We start from the raw sequence: 15,728 nt of genomic DNA, 5'->3' as shown, positions 1-15,728 counted from the left end.
TTTGTTCAAAATTCAGCTGTTTATTCCAAATCTTTTCATGAAATAATAGTCATCTTGATGGTGTCCTCACTTGAAAATAATTTATATCACTCTCCTGGACAGGGATAGGTAGCAATAGCAGACATTTGTAGTGGCATTTGGACGTCCTGAAGAATGTTCCCAAGCTGTGAATGTGACCAGTAGATTGCAAATCCAAACAGAGATAGCACATCGATTTTACTCTCTTCTGGTTATTTTTTCTCCCTACTAGCATTACTTAAGTCATGGCTAAATGAAATTACTGCCACATCATGTTGGATCCACTTTTGATACAGGACTGCGTTAATTTTCAGTTGCACTAATGAGTTCTGATAAAACAGAACTCGACCTGGCTTATCAGAACTTCACAGAGAACTGCTACCTGCTAATTTCTTTCATACACGGAACAGGACTGCTGTGAGGCTTGCTTCTTTACAGAGCAATATAGTTTTAAAAGTAAATTAAACACTTCTCAATATCTCCTGCAAGAATTTAACTGAATTGCTGGGAATGATTAAATGTGTTTTTGGCATAAGATATTTCTTCTTTAAAATGTGGGATTGCCTAACATAATACAAATAAGGAAATGGAGTGTGTTTGGACGTGAGCGTTTGCTAGCTTTGTGTTGTTTTACTGCTGTGTACAAAACACAGCAGACTGGTACTTTGTGTTCCAAAGGTTGTGTTTTAATATTCCTACATTATGGCTTGATACCTGAAAAGATTATTTGTTCAAAAATGGTGCTATCAAGTACAACTTTCTGTTAAGGGAGTTGTGCCTTATCTTTGGGGTTAACTGAATATCAAGTGTTTGTGTCAGTTCATGAAGACTGGGTTGTGATGTCAACTTCGAGTTATCAGCTCTGTTTCGGTTCACTATCTCAGGGCAGTGACTGATAACAAAAGGCATAATTCAAGGCCTTGCTCACTTTCTCCTCGCCCTTCTTGTGGAAATTCCTGGGCCAGGAATGGAAAACTACGCTTACTTGTGTACAGGAATTCTTTGTCTAGCATTTCTACCCTATAAATTTCATGCATTCATAACAGGATCAGTCCTGTTATGGAAAAAGGGGGGAAAATGATGCTATATTTAAAAAGAAGGTTTGCTTTGGAGGAAAAAAGAGAAAGAGAAAAGAAGGTTGGCTATTTTAAGCTGTTGAGTAGAGTTTTTTTCATTTGGGGGAAAAAAAAAAAAAAGATGAGTACCATTTTATCCCGAGGGTGTGTTTCAATTGTCAGTTTATATTTTATTTCAGGCAAGCCGCCTTTGTTTTATATACATCTTCTGATTTTTGCAATTGTTACCTGTTCTTTGCATTTTTTTTTAAATTAATTTTTTGTGTTTTTACCCCCTTTGAAAACTCCTTTGGTGGAGATCTTTGTCTACTTACCCTACCAATTACTACCAAGACATAAGTGGAAACTTTCCACCACTCCTGTTGTAGCTTCTGGGTCATTATTTGCCCTAACTCTTGATTCTTTTATTAGCCTGACTTTCCAACCACTTTAATAATGTGATTATCACCAGCCTCGCAGCTTGCTTCAGGCTGAGTGATAGAGTGAGATGGATTCAGCTAGCCTGAGGATTAAGCTCTGTAAGATCTGTTTGTAGCAAAAATTACCATTTCTGGCTTTTGAACACTAAACTGTGAAAGAGAAATGAATTATATGGCTTTGGATTAAATGAAAAGATGAATGAAACAAAGGAATTGATCTATTCACAGAGGTGGCTGTTGTTTCACTTTAGCTGTAAAAGGAAGACCTTTCCTAAATGTCACGCTGTATGTTCTTGCACAGCACCGTTTTCTCACACATCACTGCATCTGCATGTATTCTTATTAGTTGCATGCAGCTGTATGAGTTTCAGTACAAATAATTTTTTAATTCAGTTTTTCTATAAATTATTAAAGTGCTGGGGATGGCTTTTCCAGGAAGGCTGAACTACAGCATTGATTTTATGCATGCTGGAGGCAGGCCCTAGATGTTTCGGCCCCAAGTGCACCTGCTGTGGTCGTCTACCAGAACATCATACCAGACTCTCATGTATTCAAAGCAAAGGAATAAATCATGATTTTACAACAGTGCATCAGTTGACTTATTGCTGTTTTGTGACCGGAGGTAGGAAGGATTGCTGTTTAAAGCCATGTCATCAGTTCTCAAGTCACTCAAGCATGAAAGCTTGTCATATGCCTCTGTAATTGTACCTCGCCAGTCTTTCCCTAACTAGTCAGCTGGGGCTGTGCGTTTTGTCTCAAACACCCGGCTGGCCAGTGTCTGACAGGAGCTTTCTCATCATCCTGTCAGTAATATGCTAACTAGAGTGTATCTTCTGCGGCCTACACTGGCAGGTGGAAAGGATGCTACACTTTAAAGCAAATGTCTAAATGTTATCTCCATTTTGACCAGTATTTGTTGCAGGTAATACAAGTCTGATGTGTCTGAGAGCATGGTGGTTACAAAGTTCTGCTTTGCACTGGCTGTAGGTTTCTTTGGTGATCCTTATTCAAAAAAAAGTGTATGTCAATAAAAGATACAGTTTTTGGTGTTTTTTTTCCTTGTGGTGAAGGAGCACTGAATATAAATTTACACACAAGCATACGTTTGTGGAATCACTTTTACTGTTGCTTATATGCAAAGAGAGCTTTCTGCGGTTGCCCTCGGTCACCGTGGTGAGTTGGGCTGAGCAGTGCCTTCGTGTTCCTTGCCTCATTAGTCTTGTTCAGGTACGGTCACGCTATCCATTGTTACTCAGGCACTGGGAAGACGCAGAGGCTCCTTGGAGAATGTAATACAGTCCACTAGAGAAAGCGAAACAGCCCTTATTCTAAACTCGTCGTCTTTGTGAATCTCTTCACTCCTCCATCTGACCCTCAACCTGAGATTCTTGACTTTATTCCAAACTCCTTACGTTCCAAGGCAGTAATATTGTCAGCTGAATCAGAAAACAACTGCGGTGGTTGTCTATTTCTCTAACTTCACTTAGATCTCTCTGCAGTTTGCAAGTTGGACATTCGTGGATGTGGTTAAAAAGACTGCCAAGCAGCGCTTTGACTAGGCCAGATTGCTGGGATGTGGTTTTGGAGCACAGTGCGCATTAGTGTGGAGCTTGGAAAGACAGAAAGCTCCTCGTTTATATTTTTATGTTTCTGAGTTAAAGACTGGCTATTTATGGAGCTACTTCTCTGGTGCAAACTAAGGATTCAAGACAGCGGAACAATTGGCTCTATACAGGACCTTCCATGTTGGAGAAAATAGTGGTATTGGGAGCTTGTGTACAGCTTAGTGTCGTCCTCGTGTTGCCTTAGGCTAGGGTAATGCTTCCAGTGCCTATTAGATGAACTACAGCATCTAATTTATTTTAATTGTGCACTATAGTGCAGTCACAATTTTATCTGAAAATGTATTTTTGAAGTGTGTGGCAGATCCATTGTAACAATTACTGTTCCAGTAATTCAAAAAATTACAGATTTAAAACTTAATTTGTATCTCAAATTTCTGTGACATACATAGTGGACGGAAATGTGCAAGGGCTAAATTCAGTTCTTGGAAAACAAGAAACGGATGGGAATTTATCATAACTTGCAACGCAGAACAGATATTCTGCTGATACATGCTGAGCTCCCAGAAGCATAATTAGAATTCATTTTGGAATATTAGGTCAATTAGACCATTTGGTCTGGGAGTAGATGAGGAATGGTGTTTAGTTTTGTTTTGGTTTTTTTTTCCTAGTTTAGGTCTAAAAGCAGTCTAAGATGAACTGGGCAGAGGTGCATGCTGTGGGTGCAGTTAAGGTCCCATTGGGACACTTGTAGGGAGTGTACTTCTAGCAATGAAGCTGCGGGATGTCAATATGGAGTCAAAATGTGGTTAGCGTATGCAGCCAGACCTGGAAAGCTCTCCCAGTCTTGAAGTTTAGAATAGTTTTCCCATTGCCACAGCATAATATTAGGAGAAATAATTGTGAAAGAATTTGTGAAAAGAAATTGAAATATGTGGTCAGTAAATGATTAAAATCCTTTTAATGAGAGGGGGGAAAAAACCAAAGTTGCAGATTGCTATTACCTGCCATCTATGTAAAACATGAAGAACTATATCACTGGGTTTTATTAAAACAAAAATCCCAAACCCCAAACAAGGAAAAAAGGAAAAAAAACCCACACTGTAAAAGAAAAGCATGTAGACAGAAAGACAGATCTACCCATTCACTTCAAGATTAAGTATCTCACTTCAGGAAGAAGAATAAATTCAAGATTAAGATAATCTGGGACAAAAGTTGTTTCTTTTTCCAATTCATATGATCTTTGGCATTTCAGTAAAAACCGGTGGAATGAAATGCTGTGTAGACCCAGTGGAGGTGCTGCTGTGGGCATATGCAAGCTAAGAGAAGCCTTTAAGTATAGAGTCCTTTGTGGTTTGGCTGTGTGACAACTGAACGTGAAAAAGTCCGTATTCTGTTGACCACAACTGTCTCGCCCCCTAAAAAAATAACACTGAAGGCATTGGTGGTCGTGTGAAGCATAAGATGTGAAGACGACTTTACTGAAGGGTGTGCGAGTGTAATACCAGCTCTCTGTTCTGGTGTGCTGTTATGGCAAGATTTCCCCTTTTTCATGGTCACTGTTGCTTTATCACTCTTTTTCCAAAATTCACCAATGACGAGATGAACTATAACATAGCCAGCGGTTATCTCTACCCTTGCTCACAGTAAATAAGTTGTCTGTCAGCTATTCACAAGGAAGCTGTTCCCTGCTGCTTCTTAATTAGTGTATGGCAGAAGAACATACCATGGAGTTACTCTGGGGGAGGAAATGTTAATAAAAATTATTTTCCTGGAAACTCTCCTTTCAGAAGTGAGAAAGATTTGCAGAACTCCCTTGTTTTATGGGGGGGTAGCTCTCCCTCCATGGAGACAGGTCATAAAATAAAGAATGGAGGAAAAGGGGAGTCAGGAGGTGATCAGGAAAAGGGACAAAAAGATGTATATGTTTGTGTTCTGTGGTTTTTTGAGAGAAGAGATAAAGAAGTTAGGAAATACATTAATGTCAAAATGAGAATAAAAAAATTATCAAGAATGTACACAGATGAAATGAAGAAATATGAGGAATCTGAATTTATTGAACAGATGATATAAAGAAGCATTATTATTTTATTATAAAAGACATTAGATATATTATAAACAAGTATCAGAAGAGACCTGTTAGCTAACCTAATCTGTAACGTGTTAGGGATAAAAGCTGATGACTAACTTCCAGAAGTTTCGTTTTCAAGCTATGAAAAATACTAAAAACCTTTGTGGGATGAAGGAATTGAGTAATTGAATCAAGTTACGTGGCTTTTTCTATGCTTTGTTATCTAGATACCTCTGATTATCTATAAAAGTGCCTGTAGGTCCTTAGTACAGGCACAGTATGCCAGCGGTATTCCGTGTTGAGCACTCGCCTGTCTACTACCACTTCAGTTTCATTTCTGCTCAGCTTCCATTGTTGGGAAACATGTCACTCGTGGAGCTATAGGCAAGGTACAAACTGTGTTCTGCAGTCTTTTTTTCCCTTCCGAACTAATGCACAAGAACGATGCCATAATGCCGCTTTGAGAATCGAGCATTGCAAGGAAAGAATGAAATTGATTGTATAGGAAGGGCTGTCAAATTCACGAATAACACTCTTCCCTTTCCTCCCCAGAAATAATGATAAAAGACAGTGAATAATAATTTAAAAAAACCCCAAACCCAGGAGACAATAATGTTTTTATGTTAGTGTTTTCTTTTGCACATTTAATTTTCACAATGGAAAAAGTTAAAATTTTCATCTGTGGACTGGAAATCTATTTCCCTTCCCCTCTCTCCCTTCTGTGAGAGAGGAGAGCTGGGGGTCTTATCTTGCAAACAGGAGGAAGATGCATTAGGGCTCATTTAAAGTCCTCCCTCTTTTTCTTCTTAAATATTATGGGGATGGCAGATAGGAAACAATTAGCCAGGAGCTAAATTAAAAAAATGCGTAAGAAGCGGCTTCGGATATTGTGGCTTGGACCATATATTCTATTCTCTTTTGTTGCTAAAGTGAGTTCTGACTTCTCACCAATGCCAGCAGAATGGATTCAGTTTATGATTTAGGCTGACTGTTTATTCTTTAGAGCTGGGAAGGGGTTTACATTCTGTTGTAAATTGGTGAAAGCACGGGCTCCCTTCCCACTTCGACTCCCTAGCAGTCGGTAGGTATGTCTTAGCAACTGTTAAGGTAGGTAGGTAACTGTAAGGTAGGTAGGTCTTAGCAACTGTTAAATATCCGCTATGGGTTTGGTCTCAACCCATCAACCTCATCTGTTACGGGTTTTGATCTCATTCCCAGTCAAACAAGATTTAGATATGGATGCTCCTCTAACAAAACTGGTAGTCTTGGGAGTTGTAATAATGTAGAGGAGAGGCTTCTTTTCACCTGTACAACGGCTCCGCGTTCAGGACACGGACTGTGGTTTCTCAGTCATTCTCGTGAACTGGGAGTGTTGGGGTAACAGCAGTGAGAGTAGGTCCAGGTTGATGGTAGCTGCTGGAATTGTGGTAGAATGGTGACCCATCCCCTACAATTCATTGCTGTAGGTATTAATAAGTGGATGAGATAACTAAACAGAATCTTTGGCATCTTTCAACATATGTGTGGTCAAGGCAGTGGGAGGGAAACAGTTCTTTGGCCCAATGGGACTGTGAGGGAGGAGGGAGAGAGCACACCAGTACCCATTTCAGGACATGGTGTTGACAGAGATTGACAGTATTTGAGGGTTTGTCAGGAAATGGTTTTATCACAGTAGTGCTTTAGCTGCTTACAGTACATTTTGAAAGGTTGTACAGTATCACAGGTTAATTTTACTTTAGTGTTTTGCCTAACTTCTGTTGCTGTTTTTGGATTTCTGACAAGATTCTGCTAATCAGTTTGTTTCTTTCTAGTTTGTGCGTTGCGGTATGTGCAAATCTAGCCACCTATGCTCTGCCTCCCTTTTTACCTTTGGTTATAGGAAAGGCTTTGAAGAAAATAATTTCTATAGATATAAAGTAACTGCCAGGTAAGTGCAGGATCCAGAATAATTATTTTCATGTTACTCATTGAAATTATGTGAATAATAGGTATCAAATAAGCTTAACGTGTGAGTCTACAGAAAATCTTTCAGCCGAAGTAGTATGGCTCTAGACATGTTGCAGCGTTCTAGTAAAAACTAAAACTAGGGGAGGGGAAAAAAAGAAGAAAATGGGGCTAGTCCCTTGGAAATCCAGACTAGAAAGGTTCATTGATAGAAGTGAGCATTGGGGTAGCAGATACACACACATCAGAATCACTGCAGCCATGTGAGGGATAGGGAGGAGCTGCGCTCTTCTTGTTCACAGGAGCAGGTAAACCAGATTTGATCAAGTCTTGAACTAAAACTTTTCCTGGCTGTTCCTCTCCAGCAGTGCGTAGATTTTCAACAACAGTCTTCCCCAGTGGCTGCTTATTGCCATAAGGTGGAAAGTAACTCGTCATTCTCTAGAACTTGTGTAATATTGAAGGGATTTGGTAGTAATCCATTTACTGTCACCCAATAATGAATTTTGCTAGCAAACGGTAATGTGGTCTCCCACTATTTGGAGAAACTGTATTATGACCAGGCACATGGTTGCAGCATTTTTTTTTTTTTTTTTTTGAGACAAAGATAAAATTATGGTACCAGAATCACTACAAAACTCTGGAGAAAACACATCCTTTTGCTGCAGGGTGATGAAAGGTTATATGGTGATGCTGGTTGCAGTGTCTTATCAGAAGAGATCAGAAACAGATTGAAACTTTCAGTTGTACTCAGTAATGTTAGTAAATGCATTACTGATAAAATGGGACAGGAAACTTCTTGTCATGTCCGAGGCAAATGCTAGGGGTTTTAAATGAAATTTGTCTATTATTAGAGTGTTGACAGTTGGAATTTTTCATTAGTTGTTGTTTTTTAACTAGTTCAAGTCAATTGACTCATATTGTTTAAGTAATTTAAAACCACATTATTTAAACCAATTTTAAAACCATAATTATATTTATTCTTGAAATAAAAGTTGTTTAAACTAGAAGACATTATTTGAAATGGAGAAAAAGAGTCTAAAAATAAAAATTGTTGGTGGCAGAAATATTAAAAGTTCTGTTCAATATTGACAAATGGGTTTCAACAGACAAAAACTTTACTTAAAAACTGTCTGCCCATTTTATTATGGGTAGAAACACAACTCTAGTAGGTCTTTTTCAGGGCAGTGGGCAATAGGAAGATGTCTCAACATTATTTGTTACCTCAAAGTATGTAATAAACTGTCAGATTTGCAGTGACTAGATTCTGCAGTACTGTTCTGCTATAATTTAAGACTTTTTAGCAAACTGCAGAGTTGAGCAATGATACAGTTGTGTGTATACATAAATTTATAGCAAATTTTATTAGACAGGTGCTTTCACCTTGCATATACAAGCTTATCTGTAAAGGGGATCACACTTCACAGTTGATGTAGTCTCCAGTTGTCGTTGGCAAAATAGGTAAGGTTGTACACAGCCTTAAAGACGACTTCAAGATGATTTAGGATAAGGACTATTTGTCTTGAAAAGGAGGTTTTTCTGATCTATGACATTTCTCTTCTTACAGATTTTTTTAAAAAGGTGGATCTTGATAATTACTTTTGGAATAGATAGCAATGAGCAGACAGGCTCCACATGAATGCCTTTGTCCCTAAATAGCATAAAGAATTGTTTTCTGCAAAAGATCTCACCACTTGGTCAAGCAACAGATGCTCATTTCCGCACCTGGGAGCTTGTGCTGTGCTCTCTGCCCCACCGTCTCCTCCTTCAGCGTTGGCAGAGTGCCTGCCGGGGCTCTGCCCGGCTCCGCTCCCAAGTGCAGATGCAGACACCCTTCCAAATCCAGTGTCGCCTTTATAGTCCTCTGTGTTCTGATGTAAGCAGTTGGGCTCTACCTGGTCCCTGAATGCTTTTCAGATCTCTTGAACCCTCTGGTTACTTAAGACATGCAACGTTATTCCAAGATTTGCAGTAGTCCCCGTTCTATTCCAAATAGAGTGAAGATGTCAGTTAAAGAGGTGAGTTATTTAAATAGGTCATGCATTTGAGAAATGCACTTGCTGTTGAAACAGTAAAAAAGGCAAAGAGAGAATTTGCCAGAAAGTATGCAATTTTTAATATGAAATCCATAATTACCGTATTTGCTTAAAGGCAGAGTTGGCACAGTATGCAGATGTCACAGTTTGAAGAGCAGCAGAATCCCATAGCTGCTTGTGTTACAGGCTGTATACAACAGGAAACTATAAAACATATTCATGCCGTACTAACATGTTTGGAAACCTACTGCAGCAGCATAGATGGAAATGTTTAAATAAGATGTTACATTAAGATGTCATTAAATAGAAAAGCAAGGAACAGTACAGCAAAACCTTGATGTCTAAGTAATCAAATCTTTAGCTTTCCTGCTAGAAATGCTAAAATTTAGGAGACCTTTTTATTTACAAGTGTTAAATAGATGCCAGTCTGAGTGCCACACCAAGATATAGATTGTAAAAAGAGAGTGTTAATAAAACTTCAAATATTTTTAAGAAATTATCCACTGTCTCTGTTAAAGTGAGAATCAAAATATAACACAGACATATGCATAAGATAGGAAAATTTCTTCATGCAAATATATAGTCATCTTAACAGGCAATCTTAAATTATGAATTAGGAGGAGGAGGCGGCTGTATACATTGGGGGATATCCTGTGTAACTGTATGCTCAGCTTTATTTCAGTCTGTGATTGAAATATATGAAATGCTAATTTTTATACAGGTAATTGTGGTTTGAAATTTATATACTATGCACAATAGTATGGGGACATACTAATTAGTAATTCCATATCCGTTTTGGGCAAAAGAGCAAAAAGCACGATACACAGCTTGACTCTGCTATCAGTGGTGTTAGTTAAACTAAAAAGAGAAATAATAGGGAAATAAAGCTCATAAATCCTACTGTATAGAAAAGGGATAAGATATTAATTTATTTCTTCCACCAAATCAATTAATTCTTGCTAACAACACAGTGATTATTACAATAGCCATTATTATAAGTCTAAAATGAGAGTAATTGCAGAGGTTTGATGTAAAGCTAAGAAACGAGATGTTAATCCGAAACAAAGAGTTTAAATACGGAATTATGATATACTTGGCTTTCTGTAGTGTAGCTGTCAGGCTCGGGCAGTTCGCTGGTCAATAGTGACATTCTGTGTGTCAGTGAACAGAGTCTCCTGATACCTTACCCTGCAGTTCACACATTACTGAAGCTCCAACTGTCGAACATTCAAGTCCCTTGGTACTCCTGCAGCTTCCAGACTCTCCTGACTGGCTCATGTTTCATTCTTTGGCAATTTGCCCTAATGATATCCCTCAGGAGCTTTCAGACCCTCTTCTTTTCCATATTTAATCGTGTTATATTAATCTGAGTGCTGAGCAAACTATGCTGCACACATTGTAATTGTCCATGATTTCTGCTGCCATGGTTTTCTAATTATTATTTTTTTTTATTTTTAGTGTAAAAATACATGTACAAAATTGCAGTATAATTTTTATTTGTAAGTCTAAATGTCCAAGACAGCCAGGGTATGAAGGCTTTAACTGCTGATCTGTTCTACAAAGAGGGTTTTTTTTTTTTTCCCCCTGTAAAATCCATAATGTTTTAGCACTTGCTGTACGGACAGGATTTACATTTTATTTTTAGCTCTTCGTTTTGTTGCTGTAAAAGTACGTGTCTAATAAACAGCGCTATTATCCAGTTAACCTCAGATAGTAATTTTGTTGTGATATAAAACATTAGGACAGTCTTATCTTTTTCGATAAGCTTGGTGTCTTTTACGTGGGACATTCCCTTTTTGTAATTCTTTTTTCTTTATTTTATGGGATTTGTAGTTTATTTGCTGGATATAGGCTACCTCATTTTGAATGCGGTCTTGGTATTTTCTCATTCTGTTGTAACTCTGTGGCTGCATAATAAAACAAAAACCAAACTTGAGTGACTCCCCGATAGTGAAGTGGTATTTGATAGATCAAATTTGAATTCTTTAGGTATTGCAGATTGTTTTGTTCACTCAAGGACTGAACTAGACCACATTTCTAATAAATGCCGTAGGTTTTTTTGGTGGTGGGTGGGGTTTTGTTTTAGAAAACCAGGTTTTGCACAGTAAGCAGATTGTAACATCTTCCTTGGTCAAGGAGTCCTTCATTTTGTGGTGATGCTGGTGCCAGCCTTGCCAGTCTCTGCTTTGGGCAGGGAGTTTTAGAAAAGAGTAATAAAGTCGCTTCGCTGTCACAGGGAATATTCACTGCAGATTTTTTTTAAAGGTAGTTTGGTAATCAAGGTAGTGACACAAACAGAAATTACTCCTGCTCCTGAGTTTAATGCTCTTCAGCTCAGTTCCAGTTGTTGCAGAGAGCAGCGATGTGGACCAGAGAGCTCCCCGAGTGTCTCCCGCTCAGTGGAGCGGCGTGCGGCTGGGGTGCACTCGAGTTCTGGGTGTTCGTGGCAGTACCGCATTTGAGAAACATCACGTACTGCATGTTTATTTTCTTTTTTTCAAGGAAAAAGCTGAGCAGGGCTAACTTTTAATTGACTTGTTAGTCTGACTTCTTGAAAACGTTGTATACGGATATCAGAGTTCTTCATAGATGCGTTTAAGCAATTACAAGTAATTAAAAAATGCTGTGATAGGTGGTTTGGGGAGGCGAAGATTCTTACATGTCTAAAAGTTAATTTAAGATTTTGTGTTTTCTTTTTATTCATATTTTGTGTTGCCAATTCTGTGTCTGTGTTTCTATTTTTAGTTAACTGCTTGTGTTCATGCATCAGCTGCATTGTTATATCCAATGTACTGGCAACACATATACATCCCAGTGCTTCCTCCACATCTTCTGGACTACTGCTGGTAAGACAGCTAACCTGCTCTGCCCGTTTCTAAGATTCTTACCTGTCTTGTAATTCTAAGTAACTGATGAAAGTAAACACTTAAGCCGATGCTTAAATGATGACATGAATAGGGATGTTTCAGCATGCCTTTACGTGGTGTTTGAATGGGTAACTTGAATGACAGTGCCGATTACTGCCAATGCAGCATTTAGAATTACGTTTATAATGACTGTTCCTGTTTAATTGTTAGGGAATGCATTCAGTAAGTGAAGTGCGGCTGTGTTACGGTTTGCTTTTATTTGGCATTTATTTTAGCTTGAGATAAATGATACTGATAGAACCATTCAGGGAAAAACTAACCAGTTTTTTTGGAATCAAATGTTAGTAGGCATCAATGTTTCCCTCAGGCCTATACAATGATTTAATATTTTCATTTTTGACTCAGCCAGGTTCAGGGTCCTACACAACACCTCCCTGAAAGCGCTTAAAATCTCCTTTTGGTACTTCCAAAGTTTTCATTACAAGAATTCTGCTTCTCCTGACGTGTTTCTGTTCACATGACAGACTTTGTGTTTTTGGCAAATTTTTAAGCGGAACAAGGAAGAATCCCTTTTTGAGTCACTTCTGATCCTTCAAGGAGTGATGTTTCCACATGCCTGCGTTTTAAGATGTCAGGCTGAGAGATCTACTTTCTTTTATTCCTAGTAGTGCCAGAGATACCAGATGAGAGTTTCCATCAAAGCACCTAAAAGAGGAGTAGCCATCCCTGGAGACTTTCACTTTAACTAGACCCTATGGATCTGTGGTGGGAAAATGTACGATTTAAAGCCTTTTTGGAGATCCGGACTTGTTATTACATATAAAAACTGAGTCCAAGTCAGATGCCTACCAACATAGATCTGTGTTTCTGTTACTAATGTTTTTCTCCACAGAAATAAATTATGCTTGTATGTTTGCTGGACTTTTTTTTTTTTTTGAACCTATAAATATTGATGTTCCATTGAACTCCACCCAGTCTATTGCACTTCTTGTTTTCAAAGAAATTCTCATTATATTTCCTTAAGTCTCTTTGATAGTTTTTCCTCAGGTTTACAATATATGCTCATGGTATATCTTTTTCTGTGATAGTTCCTATATACTTCATATGTATATTATTTATTGTTTTTAAAAAGAAATAAAATATTCTTCTCCCAGTCCCCCCTTTACTTTCAACTATAGCTAAGCCTTTCATCTTTAATGACAGTTTTCTTTTGAAGAAACTCTGTCCTAATTGTTTTTCCTCCTAGCTTTGATAAAATGCACCAAGATGGGGGTAGAGCTTGGATGTATTTGTTTAGTTTTTGTATTACTTGAGCTTACTGCCAGAAGCTTTGTAATCCCTTCAGTATCATCCATAAATGCTCTTATGAGAAGGTAGATCAACACCTTTATTCAAGCTGTACCCTACAGAGTGCATCCTGAATGCTAGAAGATTTTTTTATTCCCTCCCCAAGCACAGATAATGTTTCCAGAAATAATAATGTTAGATGCTGTACACAGCTTCTTGTGATGATGATAATAGTTTCGATTCTAGGTCATTATGGTGTGACCTGAGAATTTTTTTTTTACTCATTAAAAAGAAGCATGGAGTTTCTTAAACTTGTAATACTCACTTATATCCCTTTTTCTTTTTCACAGTACTACAGTAAAGTGGGGAAAAAAAAAATTCCCTTTTTTAGACATTTTAAATGGAAACAAAGTTCATGAAAGGAAATGCACAATTGATGAATTACCACAGTAACTATAATTCAGACCTTTTAATTCAGATTTTCATTCATTTACGTTTCTCTGTCTGCTTATGTCTTGTTTGAATGGTTCTTTTGTGAGACAGATTGGAATAGTGTAATAAAAACACATAAAATACTTAGCTTTCCTCATGTTTTGGCATATTAACAGTGAATAAATATTTTCCTTATAGGTATATAATGTATCAAGTTAGAAAACCGTGATGAATTCATAAGGTCAAAGTTTATGCTAGGCCAGACCTAGTCTGAAGTCCAAGAGGGTCATGTCAATTTAAAAATAATGAAATAATTTTCTATTCTTTTTTATATTTTCATTTTGGTAGATCAAAATTATTTTCATAAAAGTGCCTGCCCTTCTTTTAGCTTAATGTGCATTTTCATACCTAGAAACTACATTGTCGTTGCTTCACTTGGACTTTGTTGGGATGTCTCCCATGAACTCTCATTTTCTTAGTGGTGTTCTGAAATGGTATTCAAATAAATGAAGTAGGGGGTTATGAGTTTGATAATTTTGTTCGTTCCAAGGGAGTAAGGGCATTTGTAAACAAAGATAAAATACATTTAAATCTATTAGTTTAAATATAGGCCCTGATCCTGCAACTTCTTGTTGCATGTTAGTCATCCAACATTTTTTGAGAGAAATCCACAATTTGTTTTAATGAGTTGGACTATATATTTTGAACATTTCATAAAGATAAATGATATAATTCTGTGGGGGTTAGAATTTGATAAAGTACATAAACTGCTCAGCTGGTACCTTTTATGGGCATGAAAAAAAAAATTATCTTTGAGTAAAACAGATCTATATTTAAAAATTATATAAATTCTTCCACTTGCCTTTTTAATCGAAAAGCTTCTTAGGTTCTATCAGGCAGCCTGATATACAGACTGGTTTTAGACATAATGTAATGAATGTTCTTAAAGTAGTCCAACCCCCCTGTATTGCGCACCAGTGTGGGCTGTGATGTTGTCAGGGTTGGCCAGGTTCCGAGTCCTTGCAAGGTCCAGTGTGCGAAGATACTGTGTATTTATTTACTTTGGGATGTTGTCCATCCTGTCCCCCCTGTAGCTTTGCTTGGCCTCAAATTCCATTATGAGACTCCAATGTGAGAATTGGAACAACCATCCAAAAAAGAAAATATAATAGATTTCTTTTCGTAAAAGAGAGCAAAATATTGGGCAGTGAAAGTAATTTTTGTTTTAGCTCTACAGGAAGAAAACAGAGCAGAGTTACTACAAAATTTAATTTTCTAAATATTTTTAAAGACTTTTTTCTATATTTAAATAAGCAAAAAGATACTGTTGCACTCAGCCCAGTAGGTTTTCAAAAAAAGGCTTTCAAGAAAGCTTTTACAAAAATTAAGTTTGAGCATTGATACAATAATTACACTTGAATAAAATTAATTTTTGTAAAGGAGAAGGCTAATTTCATCAAATTTCTGTGTAATTTCTTGGCAAACTAAGTCAGTGATAAAAGAATGTATGACAGTTTTGTCTGTGGACGATAAAGCATCTGTTCTACTGATGCTCTGCTAAGAATATAATGCAATTAGAAAATTCAAGTTACAATTGCAACGTGTCTTTTTATGAGATTTGATCTCTTCTGGATTGGGATATATGCACCCCTGTTTTCGTGAGAACGGGACAATTATTTTCCAATTAACTTGCATGTTTTGCATAATGCAGTAATTATTTTAGGCAATGATGCTGCAGATTAATAACATTTTTGGTAATAACATGCATAAGCAAGAGAAAAACTATATAGCGGCTCCCAGCAGCATCATAGTAAGCGATTTCATGTACACATGACACACCTCTGCTGCTAAGGCTTCAGAATCCACCAGCAATAAAGATCGTTCTTTGATGAAAACGATCAAGTTGACTTTCCATACCTACAGTTTTTATTTCATGCATTTTCAAGATGTGTTTGTCTAATTAGCTTTAGTCTGATAACTTCTCAAAATTGAAATGATGTAGCTGTTGCTTTGTTC

At 37.4% G+C, this 15,728-nt stretch overlaps 1 protein-coding gene across 1 annotated transcript in view; it reads left to right on the top strand.

Moving 5' to 3' along the window:
* The window catches only part of DENND1B (DENN domain containing 1B), a gene marked incomplete at both ends in the record, with an annotated part of 155,120 nt that overhangs the window by 88,274 nt on the left and 51,118 nt on the right, over window positions 1-15,728 (top strand). The window contains 2 exons of the mRNA XM_082002748.1: window positions 11,872-11,972; window positions 13,631-13,637. Coding sequence (XP_081858874.1) covers window positions 11,872-11,972; window positions 13,631-13,637 — 108 coding nt within the window. The remainder of the gene's footprint in view (window positions 1-11,871; window positions 11,973-13,630; window positions 13,638-15,728) is intronic.

The sequence above is a fragment of the Phaethon aethereus genome (genome assembly GCF_964289735.1).
Source record: "Phaethon aethereus genome assembly, chromosome: 8".
Classification (NCBI taxonomy): domain Eukaryota; kingdom Metazoa; phylum Chordata; class Aves; order Phaethontiformes; family Phaethontidae; genus Phaethon; species Phaethon aethereus.
The sequence above is the reverse complement of the archived record's forward strand: the minus strand, read 5'-3'. Positions and strand labels throughout refer to the sequence as shown.